The sequence below is a fragment of the Culex quinquefasciatus genome, chromosome 2, assembly GCF_015732765.1.
Source record: "Culex quinquefasciatus strain JHB chromosome 2, VPISU_Cqui_1.0_pri_paternal, whole genome shotgun sequence".
NCBI classification, from domain to species: Eukaryota; Metazoa; Arthropoda; class Insecta; order Diptera; family Culicidae; genus Culex; species Culex quinquefasciatus.
In genome coordinates, this window is record NC_051862.1 from 97,517,186 (window position 1) to 97,532,749 (window position 15,564).

General features: G+C 40.7%; 2 protein-coding genes across 2 annotated transcripts in view; both read right to left on the reverse strand.

Annotated features, from left to right (window-relative positions):
- Window positions 1-312: 312 nt before the first annotated feature.
- Window positions 313-15,564, reverse strand: part of LOC6031526 (potassium channel subfamily K member 2) — a 126,970-nt gene continuing 111,718 nt past the window's right edge. Inside the window, 1 exon segment of the mRNA XM_038254091.1 lies at window positions 313-2,202. Coding sequence (XP_038110019.1) covers window positions 1,091-2,202 — 1,112 coding nt within the window. The 3' untranslated portion in view covers window positions 313-1,090.
- LOC119767003 (solute carrier family 12 member 1-like) lies at window positions 3,106-5,175 on the reverse strand. Its single transcript, XM_038254125.1, has 2 exons — window positions 3,661-5,175; window positions 3,106-3,604 (listed from the first exon to the last, which is right to left on the reverse strand). The coding sequence occupies exon 2, from the start codon at window positions 3,574-3,576 to the stop codon at window positions 3,244-3,246; it is 333 nt and encodes a 110-aa protein (XP_038110053.1). The 5' UTR covers window positions 3,577-3,604; window positions 3,661-5,175; the 3' UTR covers window positions 3,106-3,243.

Below are 15,564 nucleotides of genomic sequence, written 5' to 3' on the forward strand. Positions count from 1 at the left end.
CAAATTCCGGCCTGTTAAAAATCCGCGAAGAGGTTCGAAAATCCGTATGGTAAGAAAAAAATCCGTACAGTTGGTAGCCTTAGCAATGGCTCATGGCAAAAATCATAAACAAATATTTTCTTCAAAAAAAGAGAAAATAAATAATCCATCGATTTAATTCCAATCCTACCTTCCTAAAAAGTGATTTTTTTTAGTAAGGACTGTTTTTTTTGTTATTTTCAACACTTTTATTTTGGTTAGCTTTTACTATTTATTTTGCTAGCTTTTCAATGCGTATTTTCTCTGACTTTCGGAATCGATTGAAAGATATGGTTTTGTTTTATTCATTTCAATTTATTGAAAGGTTTCTCCAGTGACTATGTTATATGGGTTCCATGTATGTATCTCCCTCCGATCGTTTCACGCACAGTGTTTTTTTATTCACTTTAATTTGCCTGCTGCACTTTGAGTGTGTGTGTGTGTGTGTGTTTTTGACTTGTCTTATCATAATAGTACTTTCAAACTAAAACTGGTAAATAAAACAATCACTTTTTATTCTAATCGATTTACACACTCTTTCGAAGAGGGTTTCATTTACAACATTTTTTTTTTGTTTGGTTTTGTTCTGCTCACTTTATTCACCTAGTTTGAATTCGATTTGTAGGTTTTTTTTTCGCTTCGCACTTCATTGGAGTTTTGCGATCATTTTGCCTATATGTGTGTGTGTGTGTGTGTGTTTATTAAAATCTAGAATACATATCAAAACACCATGAACGAATTATTATTTTATTACAAAAATGTGGTTGTGAAGAAAGGGGATGTAACCATTCTTTTGATGGTTATATGAGTGTGGGATGCTTTCCTTTCGAAGGAAAAAGTGGGTCTTGTGGAAAGGGGTTCGTTATATTTTGGCCACGTCGGGTTGGGATTGTGTTGTTGCAAGATGTTGTCCTTCGGAACGAGTATTATCGGTGTCCTCGTCGTCGCCGGCCTCGCCGGGATTGAAGGTGATGAGTGGCGGGGACCGGATGGCGGTCGGGGGTGATGCTTGCTATCATACTTTGATGATATCCCCGGGGCATTCAATCAGTTCGTCTCAGGAGCCCTCCCGTCACATGAACACGTCGTTGGTCAGGGTGGACTCCCGGGGTGTAGTGGGCATGCCGTGGGGGCACTTGGATTCGTCCTCGAAGGTGACCATTTTTTCGCGTGGTTTCGGTATCGTAATCATTGTCGAGCTGCCAGCATGAGTGACCATGCTTCGTTTGGCCGGTGGGAGAGCCAGATCGCCCACACCGGACAGGTTGAACTCACTGACGCTCCGCGGTACAAAGTACTCCATTTGGTTCTCCATAATACCAGCGGACCGCCGGGCGGGTGTATTACGCTGGAATGCACTGGAACGACGTGGCAATGAGTTGTACTCATTGGGTAGGAGATCGTTTGGTCTTTGTCAGGATTTTATTGGAGTCATCGCTACTGACACCAGGGCGACGTCCTCCGTCGACGAGGGCAACGATTCCGGGGTGGCAAATTTCTTAAGCCATATTATCAGCTCGGTCTGTATGAGGCTAAAGCACATGGCCACCACGGCCATGCCTACGACAATATATGCTGAGGCAGCATACTGGGCTACGTTTCCAGTTGGCATTAGATCGCCAAAGCCGATTGTGCCCAGGGAGGTGAAGCAAAAGTATAAACTCTCCAGCACGCCCCAGGGTTGAAGTTTATGGAACAGAACGGCACCCAGCGTTACGTAACAAATCAGTATCATAATGCAGATTGATATTGGTACGACTGATTGATTATGTTTGCTCCCGCTGCCACCGCCCCTTTGCGATAGTCCTAAGTTGCCTGTGGAACTCCCGCCGACACCGCTGGACATCCCGCCGTACCCACCGTGTGGGTCATGAATGCCGGTCCACGTCTGGTGATAACTGGTGCTCTGCTGCTGCTGCTGCTGCTGGGACCGTTTCTGCAGTTCCGAGCTAGAGGACTTGCTGTTTATGACCGAATTGCCGCTAAGGCTGGAACTGGTGCTGGCGCTGTTCGACGCCGACGAGTGCGACGATGGCCGGAGGCGACGGAACAGGCACCGCATCGCCCCGGACAGTCCCTCGCCCATTGCCGAGAGGTACAGCAGGATAATCGGAATGCCAAACAGGGCATAAATTAGCGCCCCTATTCTGCCCCACTGGGTGCGCGGCGAGATGCCACCGTATCCTGTGGAGGAAGAAAGAGAGCCAGTGGAAAAAAAGATGAGAAAAAGGCCTTTCTGACAAGAATCCGACAAAAGATTTTTCATGTTTTCGGGTTAATATGGCACCCTCATTAGAGGGCTCCTCGCGAAAGAACCAGAGAGTGAGTGAAACCGCTAGAGTGAGGAATTTGATAAGGGAGAAGTTTATTTTATTTTTATTTTGTGATAAAGTTACTGATCATTAGTGTTACTGAGCCCTGATGCGGGACAGGACTTTGAACTCCCACCGGATCCGGCTGTTGAGGTTAATTATGCCTTTCGGCTTTTGTTTGAGGTTTCACTAGCACGGTAATGAATCCAATTATTTTTAATACATTTTGAAAAATGAACTCACCGCTATAATGTAACATTCAATCATGTGTGATTTGGGTAAAATTTAGCTGTCATTCCAATGCAGATTTTGTTTGAAAGCGCTCTGCATAGTTCACAGTTGGCAGCCAAATATGTAACTGATGTTTGGCGTATTCCACATATACTAAACGCAAGCATTCACAGCTAAACCCATTTTGTATGTGAAAAAAAAAAAACGGTTTTTTACTCTCTCGACAATCCTTCCTTTACTTGGGCCCGCCCATCCACATATTGCGCATATTTGCACTCAAAAAAATATTCACGTTGAAGTTACGTGAAAAGCTATGTGGTATTTTTCCACTAGGGTTTTCACGTAACTTCTACGAGGTGACCCTAGTAGAAACGGAATTTGTTTGGCCAGATCCCTTCACGTTGATTCTACGTGTTTCACACGTAAAAGCTAAATGAATCAATCGATGATTTCTACATGTATGTTGTAGTAAGCGCTATATAAATTTTATAGTAGTAGTTTCTGATTTTAGTTTCTTTTTTCGGATGGAAATAAGAAGAATTAATTTTAATTAGAAGATATTTTTTTTATTTATACTTTTTAAACTTTATTGAAACGATTTCACTGTACACAACTTTGTAATGCCGTGCCTCTTGCCGGAAATAAACTGATGACTGCACTGTATGATGTGTATGATATGTGGTCAAAGTTTGCCGATTCTGCTGACCGCGGAGAAACCCTTTTCGGCGTACTCGGCGTAGATGATTGGACCAGATACCAACTCCATGACCTGGAACGAGTTGTGTAATCCGTACTCGTACTTCTCCGGGGCACAATCGGCATAGATCCACGACCCGTTGGCCAAGTCCGAAACATTTCCGATGGCGTCATTCACCACAGTAATATCGGCCACAATTGCCGTTCCGACGGACGAAATCGACGTCAGGATGATGACCAAGATTGCGCCTGGGATCGCCTTCGAGGGGTTCTTCAGGTCACCGCTGGTGATATCACCGGCCAGAATGCCAATGGCCATCGAGAAAGAAGATGCTTCTTCTAGACATCTGAAACAAAAAAACATTAATTCTTTTAAAAACTGTTTAAACTAAATTTAACTTACCATCTGTTACATTTTCGATAAAATTTTGCGACCACAAGTCTGGCAGCAGTTCTTCACCGAACGCCATCAATTTTCATACTAAAATATTCACGTAGAAATTTCGCCGAATGGCGCACTCGAGTGCCGTTGAAGTTACATTTCAAAATACATAAAAACTACATGGAAAACCCTAGTGGAAAAATACCATAAGGCTTTTCACGTAACATCAACGTGAAAACATTTTTTTGCCAGTACACTTTCACATTATTTTTACGTGTGTCACGTAAAACGAGCCTAGCGAGGGGAAAATCAGGATTACGTGATTTTTCAGGTAGCATCAACGTGTGGATTATTTTGAGTGTGCTCTACATGGGCTGCCACGTTGCCTTCCACCGTAAACCTTCAACATTCCTGGCTCGGCAATAAGCCAGTAACCCTGTAGAAGAGTTCGGATTCATTTGGGTTACGTCCGCAAAGAAAATACATACGGGCAAACCGCTGGCAGTGCCAGAGTGCTGCTACCAGCTTGCGAGAGTGTAAATTTTAATGCTTTTTACTTCACTTCCCAACCATCAAAATTGCTGGGAAAAATTTAGGCTTAAACAATAATTTTTACCTCGTTTTTTAAAGGTATGGTAAAAATGGTAATTTTAATTGTTTACTCTTTGGATACACAATAATTATTGAAACTCTGCTGCTAAAGAACCAAAAATTTAATTCAAGCAAAGCTCGAACTTTAAACAAACCACTTTTTCACAAATAAACTAAAAAGTTAGCGAAAATTCCTTTGTTAAAAAACATGAACGGAGTATTCTTTTACTACGTAAACATAAATTGCGATTTTTACTCCAACAGTAAATCTTAACAGCTTATCAATCCGAGCAACGTAGCGGATTTCCTTCTGGATTCGACTGTTAAATAAAGGGAAGATAGTTTATCCATCACAACCTATGGACCACGGGTGTTTTCTTCTCAGAATCAGGGAAATATTTATCTACTTAGCAATCTCAGAGACCCTAATGTTACACTTTACGACCTTGACCTTGTCAGAGATTAGTTTGAATATTTTGTTTTGCAGAGTCCGGTGGCGCAGTGGTTGGCGCCGTTGCAGCTCACCCTCTGGGTTCAATCCCAGTCCCAGGTGGTATTTTTTGGTGACAAGATTTGTCTGATCACGCATTCCGTCGGATGGGGATGCAAATATTGGTCCCGATCTAGAGGTTAATTGTAGTAGTCGTCTTTCGTTAAAAGATATAAGACACATTCTCTGGACTAGTATACTTTTGAAAAACATAAAACTTGAGTTAACGGCGAAATAGATAGATGTAAGATGCAAAGATGTATAAACTTGACTTTTGACGCAAGTGGAGTATAAACTGCAATAAACCAAAATATCATGTTTTCAGGCAACCTCAATCAGCAAAAAACACCTCAAAACCACTTCCGGAAACCCGAAATATCACCTGTGGTCAGGAACCATTTTTCCAAAGCTGACATATCCAGCTTTTTAAGCGAAAATGGCGTTCGAATTGTGAACGCCCGAAATGTCAAAATCACGCAGTGGTACCAAAATTACGAAAAAAGTGTGCCATGGCATGAAAGCAACATTTTTTTTTTCTAATGTTGGTGCTACTGCGCGATTTTGACATTTCGGACGTTCAACATTCGAACGCCATTTTCGCTTAAAAACCTGAATTCGCTCGTAGAGCAGCAACCAAATAGTTAAATCCTTAGCCTTGTTGATTCTTGTGGCAAATTTAGCGTACTTTCAGAATATGTTAAAATTATGAAATTTCCGAGTTAAAACAAAAAACTGAGATGGTCCAGAGCATTTTAAAGAAGTGCAATTGTTTACAGAGTCAACCCACTGTAATTTTTTTATTCTGGAATTGCAAACAGCTTGTAATTTATTCAGTTAAATGTACTCCCAACGAGTTGCTGTTGACTGCCGGTTGATGAAGGATGCAGGATGTGTATCTTAGCACATAGTTCATTCGCGCTACAAATTATCACAAACCTAGCAGCGGTCTTGTGCAGCGCTTTTATAAAGCACAAACTGTGTAGTAAGATGAACGAGGCAGCCATTCGTTTTGCTAGTCGTCATCATGATTAGGGTGCGTGAAGTTACAAGCTCGCGCTACACGTTGAGAATGTTTACACGTACACTTGCACGCGGAAAACAAGCTAAGTGAGTTCACACCGCACTCGCACCCCAACAGAGAGAGAGAGAGAGAGAGCGTGAGGAAAAGCGACTTTTCCCTCATTTTAGTCCTCGTAGCCGGCGCGCGCGCTTCGGAATAATGGAAATGAAGTAGAATGTCGTGTATGGAATTTTAAAATTAAATGAAAACAATTCCGCTATCTTGCACATCTTTCTGCCGAGTTACACTTGTTTTCAATTATTTTGCTTTCAGCTAGTGCACGATCCACGTTCTAAGCTGCTTCGTAAAGTCACACTGCGACCGTACTTTCAGGCAGCTTTCACGCAGCATTCAGTGTAGTGCAGAGCGACCCACCCAAAGCTATGTCGCGTTACGTCTTTGGGACACGACGACGACGACGACGTGTTGGAATGTGTTGTTTCATAGAAAAAGCTACTAGCACAAAAAGCTAGGAAGGCAAGGATGTGTGCACTTTGTTTCGCCTCTGAGCAATACTCTGGGTAATCAAAAAATCTACTGTTCTTTATTTTTTTAATTTTATTTAAATTTTGTCTAAAATATTTTCCATTTAGCTTTGATCTCAGCGTTTAACTGTAATAGGCAATCTGTGCCTGTAGAGCGGATTTGTTGATTGATTAAGTTTCCTAAATAAACATCCGACTCGCTATTTTTATATTTGGGTGAAACTTCGTCAATACGTTACAAATGTCAGAAGAAGGATACCAACTCTTGCTGAGCAAACCTCCTACACTCAGTCGGTAGGACTTTTTGGCAATGACGAAAAGTAGTGCGAAACATGAAAATGCGTCGCAAAATCAACACCATGTTTTGATTTCTGTTGGAAGCATCTTGTAGATCCTTTGCTTCAAAATTAGACACATGAGCAACTCTCTATGAAATCGGCCGATTTCGACCATTTTTATTTTTTGTATTTTTTATTTGACTTAAACTTTGTGGGGGCCTTCCCTATGACCAAATAAGCTATTTTGCGTCATTGGTTCACCCATACAAGTCTCCATACAATTTTGGCTGCTGTCCATACAAAAATGGTATGTAAATATTCAAACAGCTGTAACTTTTGAGTGAATTTTCTGATCAAGCATCTCAGCAACCCGAGGTCCAATCTTCAATGTCTCTGTGACAATTTTATAGCATGGTCACTATTTTTAAAAATTAAAAAACTGCAAATATTTCGCTAAAATCAAACTTTCGGTGGCTATATCTTGGAAACGGAGCCCTTTACCAAAAAATCTGTAAAGTTCTTTTCGATTGCAAATTCAATTTTGCATTAAAAAATAATGCCAAACTTGTTTTTGCATGAAACTTCGATTTTTTCCAAAAATCACTATTTTTTCAAAAATTTATAACCCGGCGGCAGATTTTTTGACCATGTTTCTCTATGGCTCAAAAGTTGCGGGTTTTTGTCCCCTAAAACATATCAAAAAATCTCGAAAATCAAAAAATACGTATTTTGGGAAAATGAGTTTTAGTGAAAAAAAAAGTTAATAAAAAAATCTGCAATTTTTTTTCCGTGTACCTATTTTTTTCTCAAAAGTTCTCAACAATATCTACAACTTTGCCCAAGACAGCTGTTTGAATATTTACATACCAAAGTTACAGCTGTTGGTCATAGGGAAGGCCCCCACAAAGTTTGAGCCAAATCAAAAAATACAAATAAAATCCATTTCCGGTTTTGGTAGAGAATTGCTCACATCGGAATGAGACGAACGTTGAACGGGAAGGCAGCCTGTTGCGACGCCTTTTTGTATCGTAACAGTTTATATCACAAAATTTGTTGAGGATCTTTGTTTAGTAAAATTTTGGAATTTTGGGAAAATAAAAATGTGAGGTTTTCATAGATTTCACATTGATCTCAAATTATGACTTGCACTTTTCATTTTTTTTCATTTTTGAATATTATGCGATTTGCTGAATAAAATATGTACCGTAAACTGGGGTGACTTTGATAGCCCGGGCTGACTTTGATAGGTTTTACAAATGCCCGTCAAATTAATGTCTAAACATTTTTGAGAATTTTTAATATGTAAGCATTAAGGGATAGCTTATTATCGAACATATATGCAAAAATGAGACTGTTTTATTAGATGTATCAAAATTAGTGGCCAAATCAAATTTCTATCAATGTCACCCCGGGCTATCAAAGTCACCCCAGTTTACGGTATGTTACTTTAATATTTGTTAAACTCAGTTTACAAGATATCAAATTATCTTTCACGAATAATATCACTCTGTGAATATTTGTCGATTCAAATTTTCACATGAACTTCAAGGGACTTTGTATTGTTTCATCAATGCTTTCTTTTTACTATTGGGTAAATTTAATTTGTTTGTAATCTGATCTTTTTATTTTATTAACGCATCCTTTTGAGCTGAAAGTTATTTTGCAATATTAGTTTACCTCCAAAAAATTTTGGCAGCTATCCCTTAAAAAATGGTAGGTACCGTAAACTGGGGTCAATCGGGACACATGGGGCGAATTGGGACAGCAGTTTTAACCATGTTGGAGCACAATATTGTGATTTTTCTGGTTGGTTTCGGTTAGAACAGACTCAGACCAACAAAATGTGTACATCCATTTCCATATTTAAAAGCTTTAAGTGCTCTAAAAACTGCTGTCCCTATTCAGACTGTAGTCCCGATTCGCCCCAGATTACTGTACCTTTAAATATTCTAAAATCTTCATTTGTGAAGGAATTGTCCACACACTTTTTTGTAATGTTGGAACCACTGCGCGAATTCGACATATCGGGCGGGCACCATTCGTAACGCCATCTTCGCTTAAAAATCTGAATAGTGACAGCAATCTGTCTCCGTATCACTTGTGGTTTTCTAGAGAACTCATAAGTTTTCTTTCCCTGCTAGACCACATTCTAGCACAAACAGCCAACAGCATGCAGTCTCACGGTTTTTCGCCGGCACCATTTACTAGGTATTACCTTCCTTGTACCACCCCTGGTGGGGGTGTGCGAGTTCATAGCTGAATGTTAACGTACATAATCTCGTAATTCAGAGATTTTGATGCATACCTTTGTTCTTCAGACTCCGTCGTCGTAAAGGTAATGGACGGAAAGAAGCACAGTTTGTTGAGTAATTTCCTACAATGGAATGTGACGGTGCTTGGCTTGGCTGCTAGGCTAATTTGGCGCGGTGTGTATTCCGTCCCCGCTGAAAGCCTCTTTGTGCCTCTCTGCTGGTGATACACTTAAATGGGAGGCATTTAAACTCAAGTAATAACAAGGAGCAGAATTATTGTTGTTGAGCTTCGTCATTTTGATGTGAAACACAATAAAATTGTAATGTTTTGTATTGTTCGCTTTTGAATTTTGCCGGAGAGATTAGAATCATTGTGTTTGGTGTACCTTTAGTGTTGATTTTGATATAATTTTTGTTTCAGGACATTTCTATTCCTGTATCGGTAGTCTGGAAATAAGTAAAGATGGATGTATGGATGGATGTATCAACGTTTGGCCAAGTTTTTGACGGTTCACCAAAACGGCTGCTAAATAACGATTCCAACTGCTGCCGACAGCGTCAGTGTGGAATGAACTTTTCTGTTCAAGGTTTTTGCGATTCGGAGAAGTAAAAAAGAGTTGTAATTTTGAACTTTTTAAAACAAGGAATGCTTTCATTAGAACAACATATCCGCTGCGAAAACCGAGGGCAGAAACAATCTGAAAGGTGAACATGTTCAAGAGAAAGAGAAACTTTCTTGGCTAAACTTTTCCAGGAACAAAAATGTTTTCTTTTACTTTGCGTTTGCGATTGGATAGGAGGGGGTGTTTTATTTCCGAAAAATGTGTGTCTTAACAATAAAGCAAAGAGAGAATTTGCAGAATTCATCTCATTACCAATATGGTGTGTGTGAAACCAAGACGGTGTCAAACAGGTGAGGAAACATCCAACCAAGCGACTGGCAAAGAACAATAAATCAGTTGATAAAACTCTTCTTTACCAGCCTTTTCACCTCGTTTTATCGTCTTGGGCAGTGTACACAAACGGTACTGTTTGCCCTTTTGCGCATAAACTATGTGTTAGCGCGTAGCGTTTTTTTTTCGTCCACATGTTGCTGCACTTGGCAAGCCTTAATTCGGTTCGGTTCAACTCTGTACCACCTCTCTGACGAGCAAGTCGAGCCCTTCTTCTTAATTTAATTTGGAGATTAATGGAAAAAGTTTGCCCTCAACTACTATCTGCAGCATTACACGTATCTCCATAACGTGTAACCAAAGTTTTCCCATAGCTGTAGTAGTTCGCACAGGCCTGTTTAATGCTTCTGGGCATTAGTACAGTGCACGGCGTTGAGGTTCAAGAACCCGGGGCCCTTTCCACACCTTTAAGAAGATTTTATATATTTTTTCCGCTCGTACGTTCTGTATTTTGTACTTGTGATGTGATTGTGGCTAAAGAATGAAACTTATCATAAATAATTTTTAGGGAAAAGCAGGTTGTGATTTTTGGAAATAATATTGGCTTCATAAAAGCGGATCACTTGGAAATGCCATGCGTCTCCATTAAAAATGTATAGAGTGTATAGGAGATTATGGGGGCGCACACTTCAGAAACATTTCTGTAGGCCTTCTACCAGGAAACAACATTAAGTGCAAATTTGATTTTACGAAAAAAAATCGAAAAAATGAGTCTTCAGAAGAGTTGTTGCAAATCAAAAGACACAACGTTTGGATTAGTTGAAGATAAGGGTGGTGCACTATTAGGGTGTTAAAGAAATCTTACTTTCGAGGAATATTTTTTTCTCTACAGGATAGTTGTTGAGCATGCCAATTCAAGCAAATTTGTTTTTTTTTCATAAAATTATTTTTATTAGGTCCTTTTCGGTACTGGGACCTGGTTAGGACCGAGTCGGCAAATTTGTTCAAGATGACAAAAACTCGCAATATACGCTTTCTACAACTAATTTTATCAATAGCATCATAGCAAACCCTCAAAAATAAGTTTTTGAACGTAGTTATTCGGGGTTAAGTCTTAGAGAAATGTGTTGTTCTGAGCTCTTTTAAAACATCAAACAACACACATTTTTGTAGCATTCAGTCGCCAGCCAGCGACAAGTTAAGACGTGTTTTGCTCGTGTTGTCATCTCGCGTGCTTGGAAGTTTTTGACAGATGGAGGTGGAGGAATCATCCGAGGAGGAAGATTTTCGTCCCGTCCGCGGGAATCGGAAGCGGAAGAAGTCCAGCGAGGTCACTGGAATCGGCATTGAAGGAGAAAAAGTTGAGAAGACCCTGCTCAACAACAACAAGTTCAGCCCGCTAGCGGATAACAAAAACAACAACAATGCCAGCCCCCCTGGCGGTTCCACCACCCGACCAGTCGGCAGGTAAACAAAAGCAACCACCTTTGATGGTGAAGAATACCACGGATTTTTACAAGCTCGTGGCGATAGTGGAAAGTTGTAAATTAGGTTTCAAACCGATTTACAAACTAACCCGATTTGGAACCAAGGTGACCTGCTTCTCTGTCAAAGATTTTGACAAGTTGCAAGAACTCCTCAAGAAGAAGAAAGTGGAATTCTACACCCACGATCGGCGGAGCGAACGAAATCATCGGGTGGTTCTTCGTGGTTTTCCTGATGAACTGAAACCGGACGAGGTCAAGTACCTGCTGAAGAGGGATCTCAAGCTAGACGCGCTGGAGGTGCATGCCATCAAGCGGAAGGAAAAGTCCACCGTGGACGAAACTCCGTACATTGTGGTCTTCCCCAAGGGATACACCAATCTGAAGAAGCTCTCTGCAATGAAAGTTGTGGCAAGCACTATCATCCGGTGGGAGGCCTATCGGAACAAGAGGCCGAACGTGACCCAGTGCAGGAACTGCTTGCAGCTGGGTCATGGAACCAGGAACTGTCACCTGAAAGGCAGGTGCAACAACTGTGGGGGTCCCCACAAGACGGACGAGTGCAAAGTCCAAGAAGACGAGCCGAAGCGGTGTGCCAACTGCTCTGGGGCCCACGAAGCCACGGACCGCAGCTGCCCTAAGCGTGCGGACTTCATCCGGAGGCGCCAGCAGGCGTCGAAATCGAAACCGCCGGCAAGGAAGGCGGAGAAGCAGAGTCCAGCAGTTCCGGCGTTTACGCCGGCGGAGTTCCCTCCGCTGCCGGGCGCAGTTTCGGACGGAAAATCCAAGGATCGCCCTCGTCCCGCAGGAAGCAGCCAAGGTGGCCCCCGAGACGGTGGAGCCACGGAGAAGGAAGCCGGGAGGTACTCTACAGTTCGGCTGAGCTGTGGGGATTTTCTCCGAGTACATCGGCAGGTTCAAGACCTGCAAGACCCGCTTGGACCAAGTAACCCTCGTCAGTTACATGATCTCCAAGTATGGAATTTAAGGAGTTTTTTTTTGATATTATATATTGTTTTACTGATCCTCGGTCCCAACCTGGTCACAGCACCTAAAAGGACCTAATAAAAATAACACACATTTTTGTAGATTGTTTTTGGACAAATGTTAAAAGATGCATTTTTAAAACTCAAATATTTCGAAAATGCGCAAGTTTCATTGTATGCGCCAGGTTGCATTCGAAACGAATGTATTTTAATCTTTCAACTCGAGATATCATCATTTGAAAATGTCTAATTTTCAAGGGAAAGTGTAAGGGACCACTCCAACAAAATACAAAATTCCAAATTTACTTTTGTCCATTTTATTTGCCCGCTGAATCTGAATCTCAGATTAGAATCAACACGTCAAAATACCGATTTTGAGCCAAAATGTCAAAATACCGTTTTTTCATGTTTTTGGCTTTAAGAAACCCAAAATAAGGCTCTCTAGGCCCAGTGGGAAAAAAAATTTAACTCAAAAATTACGAACTTCTTGTCGCAGTGCCCTGATGCAAACAAAGATCGAGCTCGAGCTGCATATGCGACAATTGGCCAAACAGAGATTATTCAGAGGACGTTTTCTCACATGTAAATGGCTGTACAGCAATTCCCCACGAAAACAGCATGATTCGAAAAAAAAAGTTCTCCGACCGGGCTCAAAATTTTTCTGGAGGATCCTTGGCCGAAATAATTTGACCCGTATTTTTTTGTTTGGCCATTAGGGTGACCTACGCCTGTTAGGGTGGTTCAAAAAATGGCAATTTTCGTCGATTTTCGCAAAAACCACTTTTTTTTTAAATCATATCTCCGTGCCATTTCATCTGATTTAAGCTGTCCTAGACGCAAAAGAAAGGTGATTAGTTTGGCTATTTGGGAAAAATAGTAAGAAGTTTCAAAAATCTAGCTTAACATTTGAAAAGGTTGAATGAAAACATAAAATGCTGTTTTGAAGGTCCGGGGCCAAAGAGCCTATGTCTGAAAATATTTTTATCGGATTCCTCAAAAAATTTCACATGACATGAATGGTGACGAAAACAGGGAAAAATAGACTTTATTTCACTAAAACTGCGATATTAACTTGAAAATTTCAGCGATGACCTGTACATGTTAGGGTACCAAAATTTTCGTAATTAAAAGACGCAACTTTTGGTACCATAACGTCTATAGGTCATCGCTGAAATTTTAATGTTATCGCAGTTTTAGTGAAAAAAATCGTTTTTTCCCGTTTTCTTAATTTTCCCATTTTTGCGCGTGGCGCGTCCAAAAATCCAGTTTTTATTTTCAAAAAATCGTATCTCAGAGTATCGGCAACATAACTTCACAATTTTTTTGATATGTTTTGTGAAATTTTCCGAGGAATCCGATAAAAATATTTTCAGACATAGGCTCTTTGGTCCCGAGACCTTCAAAACAGCATTTTAAGTTTTCATACGACCTTTTCAAGTGTTAAGCTAGATTTTTGAAACTTCTTGCTATTTTTCGCAAATAGTCAAACTAATCACCTTTCTTTTGCATCTAGGACAGCTAAAATCGGATGAAATGGCGCGGAGATATGACTTTTTTTTAAAAAAGTGGTTTTTGCGAAAATCGACGAAAATTGCCATTTTTCGAACCACCCTACCACGGCGTAGGTCACCCTAATGGCCAAACAAAAAAAATACGGGTCTAATTATTTCGGCCAAGGATCCCCCAGAAAAAAATTGAGCTCGATCGGAGAACTTTTTTTCGAATCATGCTGTTTTCGTGGGGAATTGCTGTATACATTTTTGATTGTTACTCGGCAACCAACATCAACCCAATTTTGGGAAAACGCACAGATCGGTCAGCCAAACAAAACGTGTTTGTATTGGTTACATAGCGCGCTATTGTTTTTGTTTATTCAAGGTGTATAACACGTTCTTGGAATAACTATTTTTTCGTTATTTTGGATCGCTGATACCTTTCTAAAATTATCTTAACACTGTCCCATAGTAAGAACATTTACTTCACTGGATTGCATATCATTTGGTTGAGAGTTTCTTGGGACTTTTTTCTTCTCTACTATAATATTATTACTTCTTGTCCAAATCTCATTGTTTCCTAACTTTCCCGTGATGGGCGAGGGTAAGTAAACATTCAATTATAGCTTTTTATGCAATCGTGTCCGATTCCACTTTGCAAACCTCAATGCAAACATCCAGGTGAAGTAGAGCAGAATGAAAGGTGACAGATTAGCGTTGCATCAAAATCTTGTTAGTGGTGGTGGTCTTGGGAACGAGAATAAAAATACCTACAAGTACAACATCTGAGACAGACCATTCCGGAATTTGAATGAGGGTATTGCACTGGCACGTCGATGTACATGGCGAACGTGTGATTCGACAGCTCCAGCAAACGTTCAAATAGAACCGCCGCCGCCATGTCACACTGCTGCTGTAGCTGCAGTTGAATCTGGAGTCGAAGGGTTTTTTTTTCGCTTGCTCATCCGTTCGAACCAAACTTCGTTGGCCAGGTACAACCCGGGTTGGTAGCCGATTGTGGCCCGCAGGTTATGCTACCATCATCGCGTGGTTACTCACCGCACCATCCATCGCAGAGCTCATCCACGTGTGAGCACAGCCAGAGGAAGGTATGTGATGTCGTGTGTAGCCCGCGCAAAAGATAACTTTCGAAAAGTGGAATGTTGATTAAAATTTAATTTAATTCCCATCCGAGACCTCCACTCCACCTTTGTATAATCCTTCCCCTGGCAAAAATGCCACCACTGCCGCTGCTCGATGATTTCTGAAGACAGGCCAGGAAAACGGGAAATTTCACGAGGGCCGCTCACGTTTTAAGAAAATTGCTTTCGCTTGGTTGACTGCTGTAGGCCACAACCACAACCTTAAATGTTGTTATAATTTGTTGCAGAATCTTTCCGAGGAACGAATTTTTGTGGGTAACGAGTAACTTTTTTGCCTTCCTCGGCATTATACTGAGAAGAGTTTCGAGAACAGGGCAGAAGTGTTTTGATTTAATTGTGGGATTTTGATGTTAACGTGTTTTCATATCATTATGGTTAAATATTTACAAAAGGATACGATTAACGATCCTTAGTGTGTCGGAATAATATCAATGGTAATGATGTGAGATTGGTCCTACTTGGAAAAGAATACATTTTAGGCAAGTCGTTTTCCACGAAATAACACATCGTTAAATGTGGATTGATGCAGGGAAATTTCAGGGAAGTATTTAAACTTTATTTTCGTAATTTTTAGACAGTCCTTGTAAGACACGATTGTGGTTATGGCAGAGCATGACCCTGCACATCTCCCAATTCTACGTAACATTTTAGGAATTTTTGAATTTTAATTTTCGCGTATCATTCTGATGAATTTAATTTTTATCATTGTTTGAATGTCAGATTCTGTACCATAACTCTTTAAACTGTTTT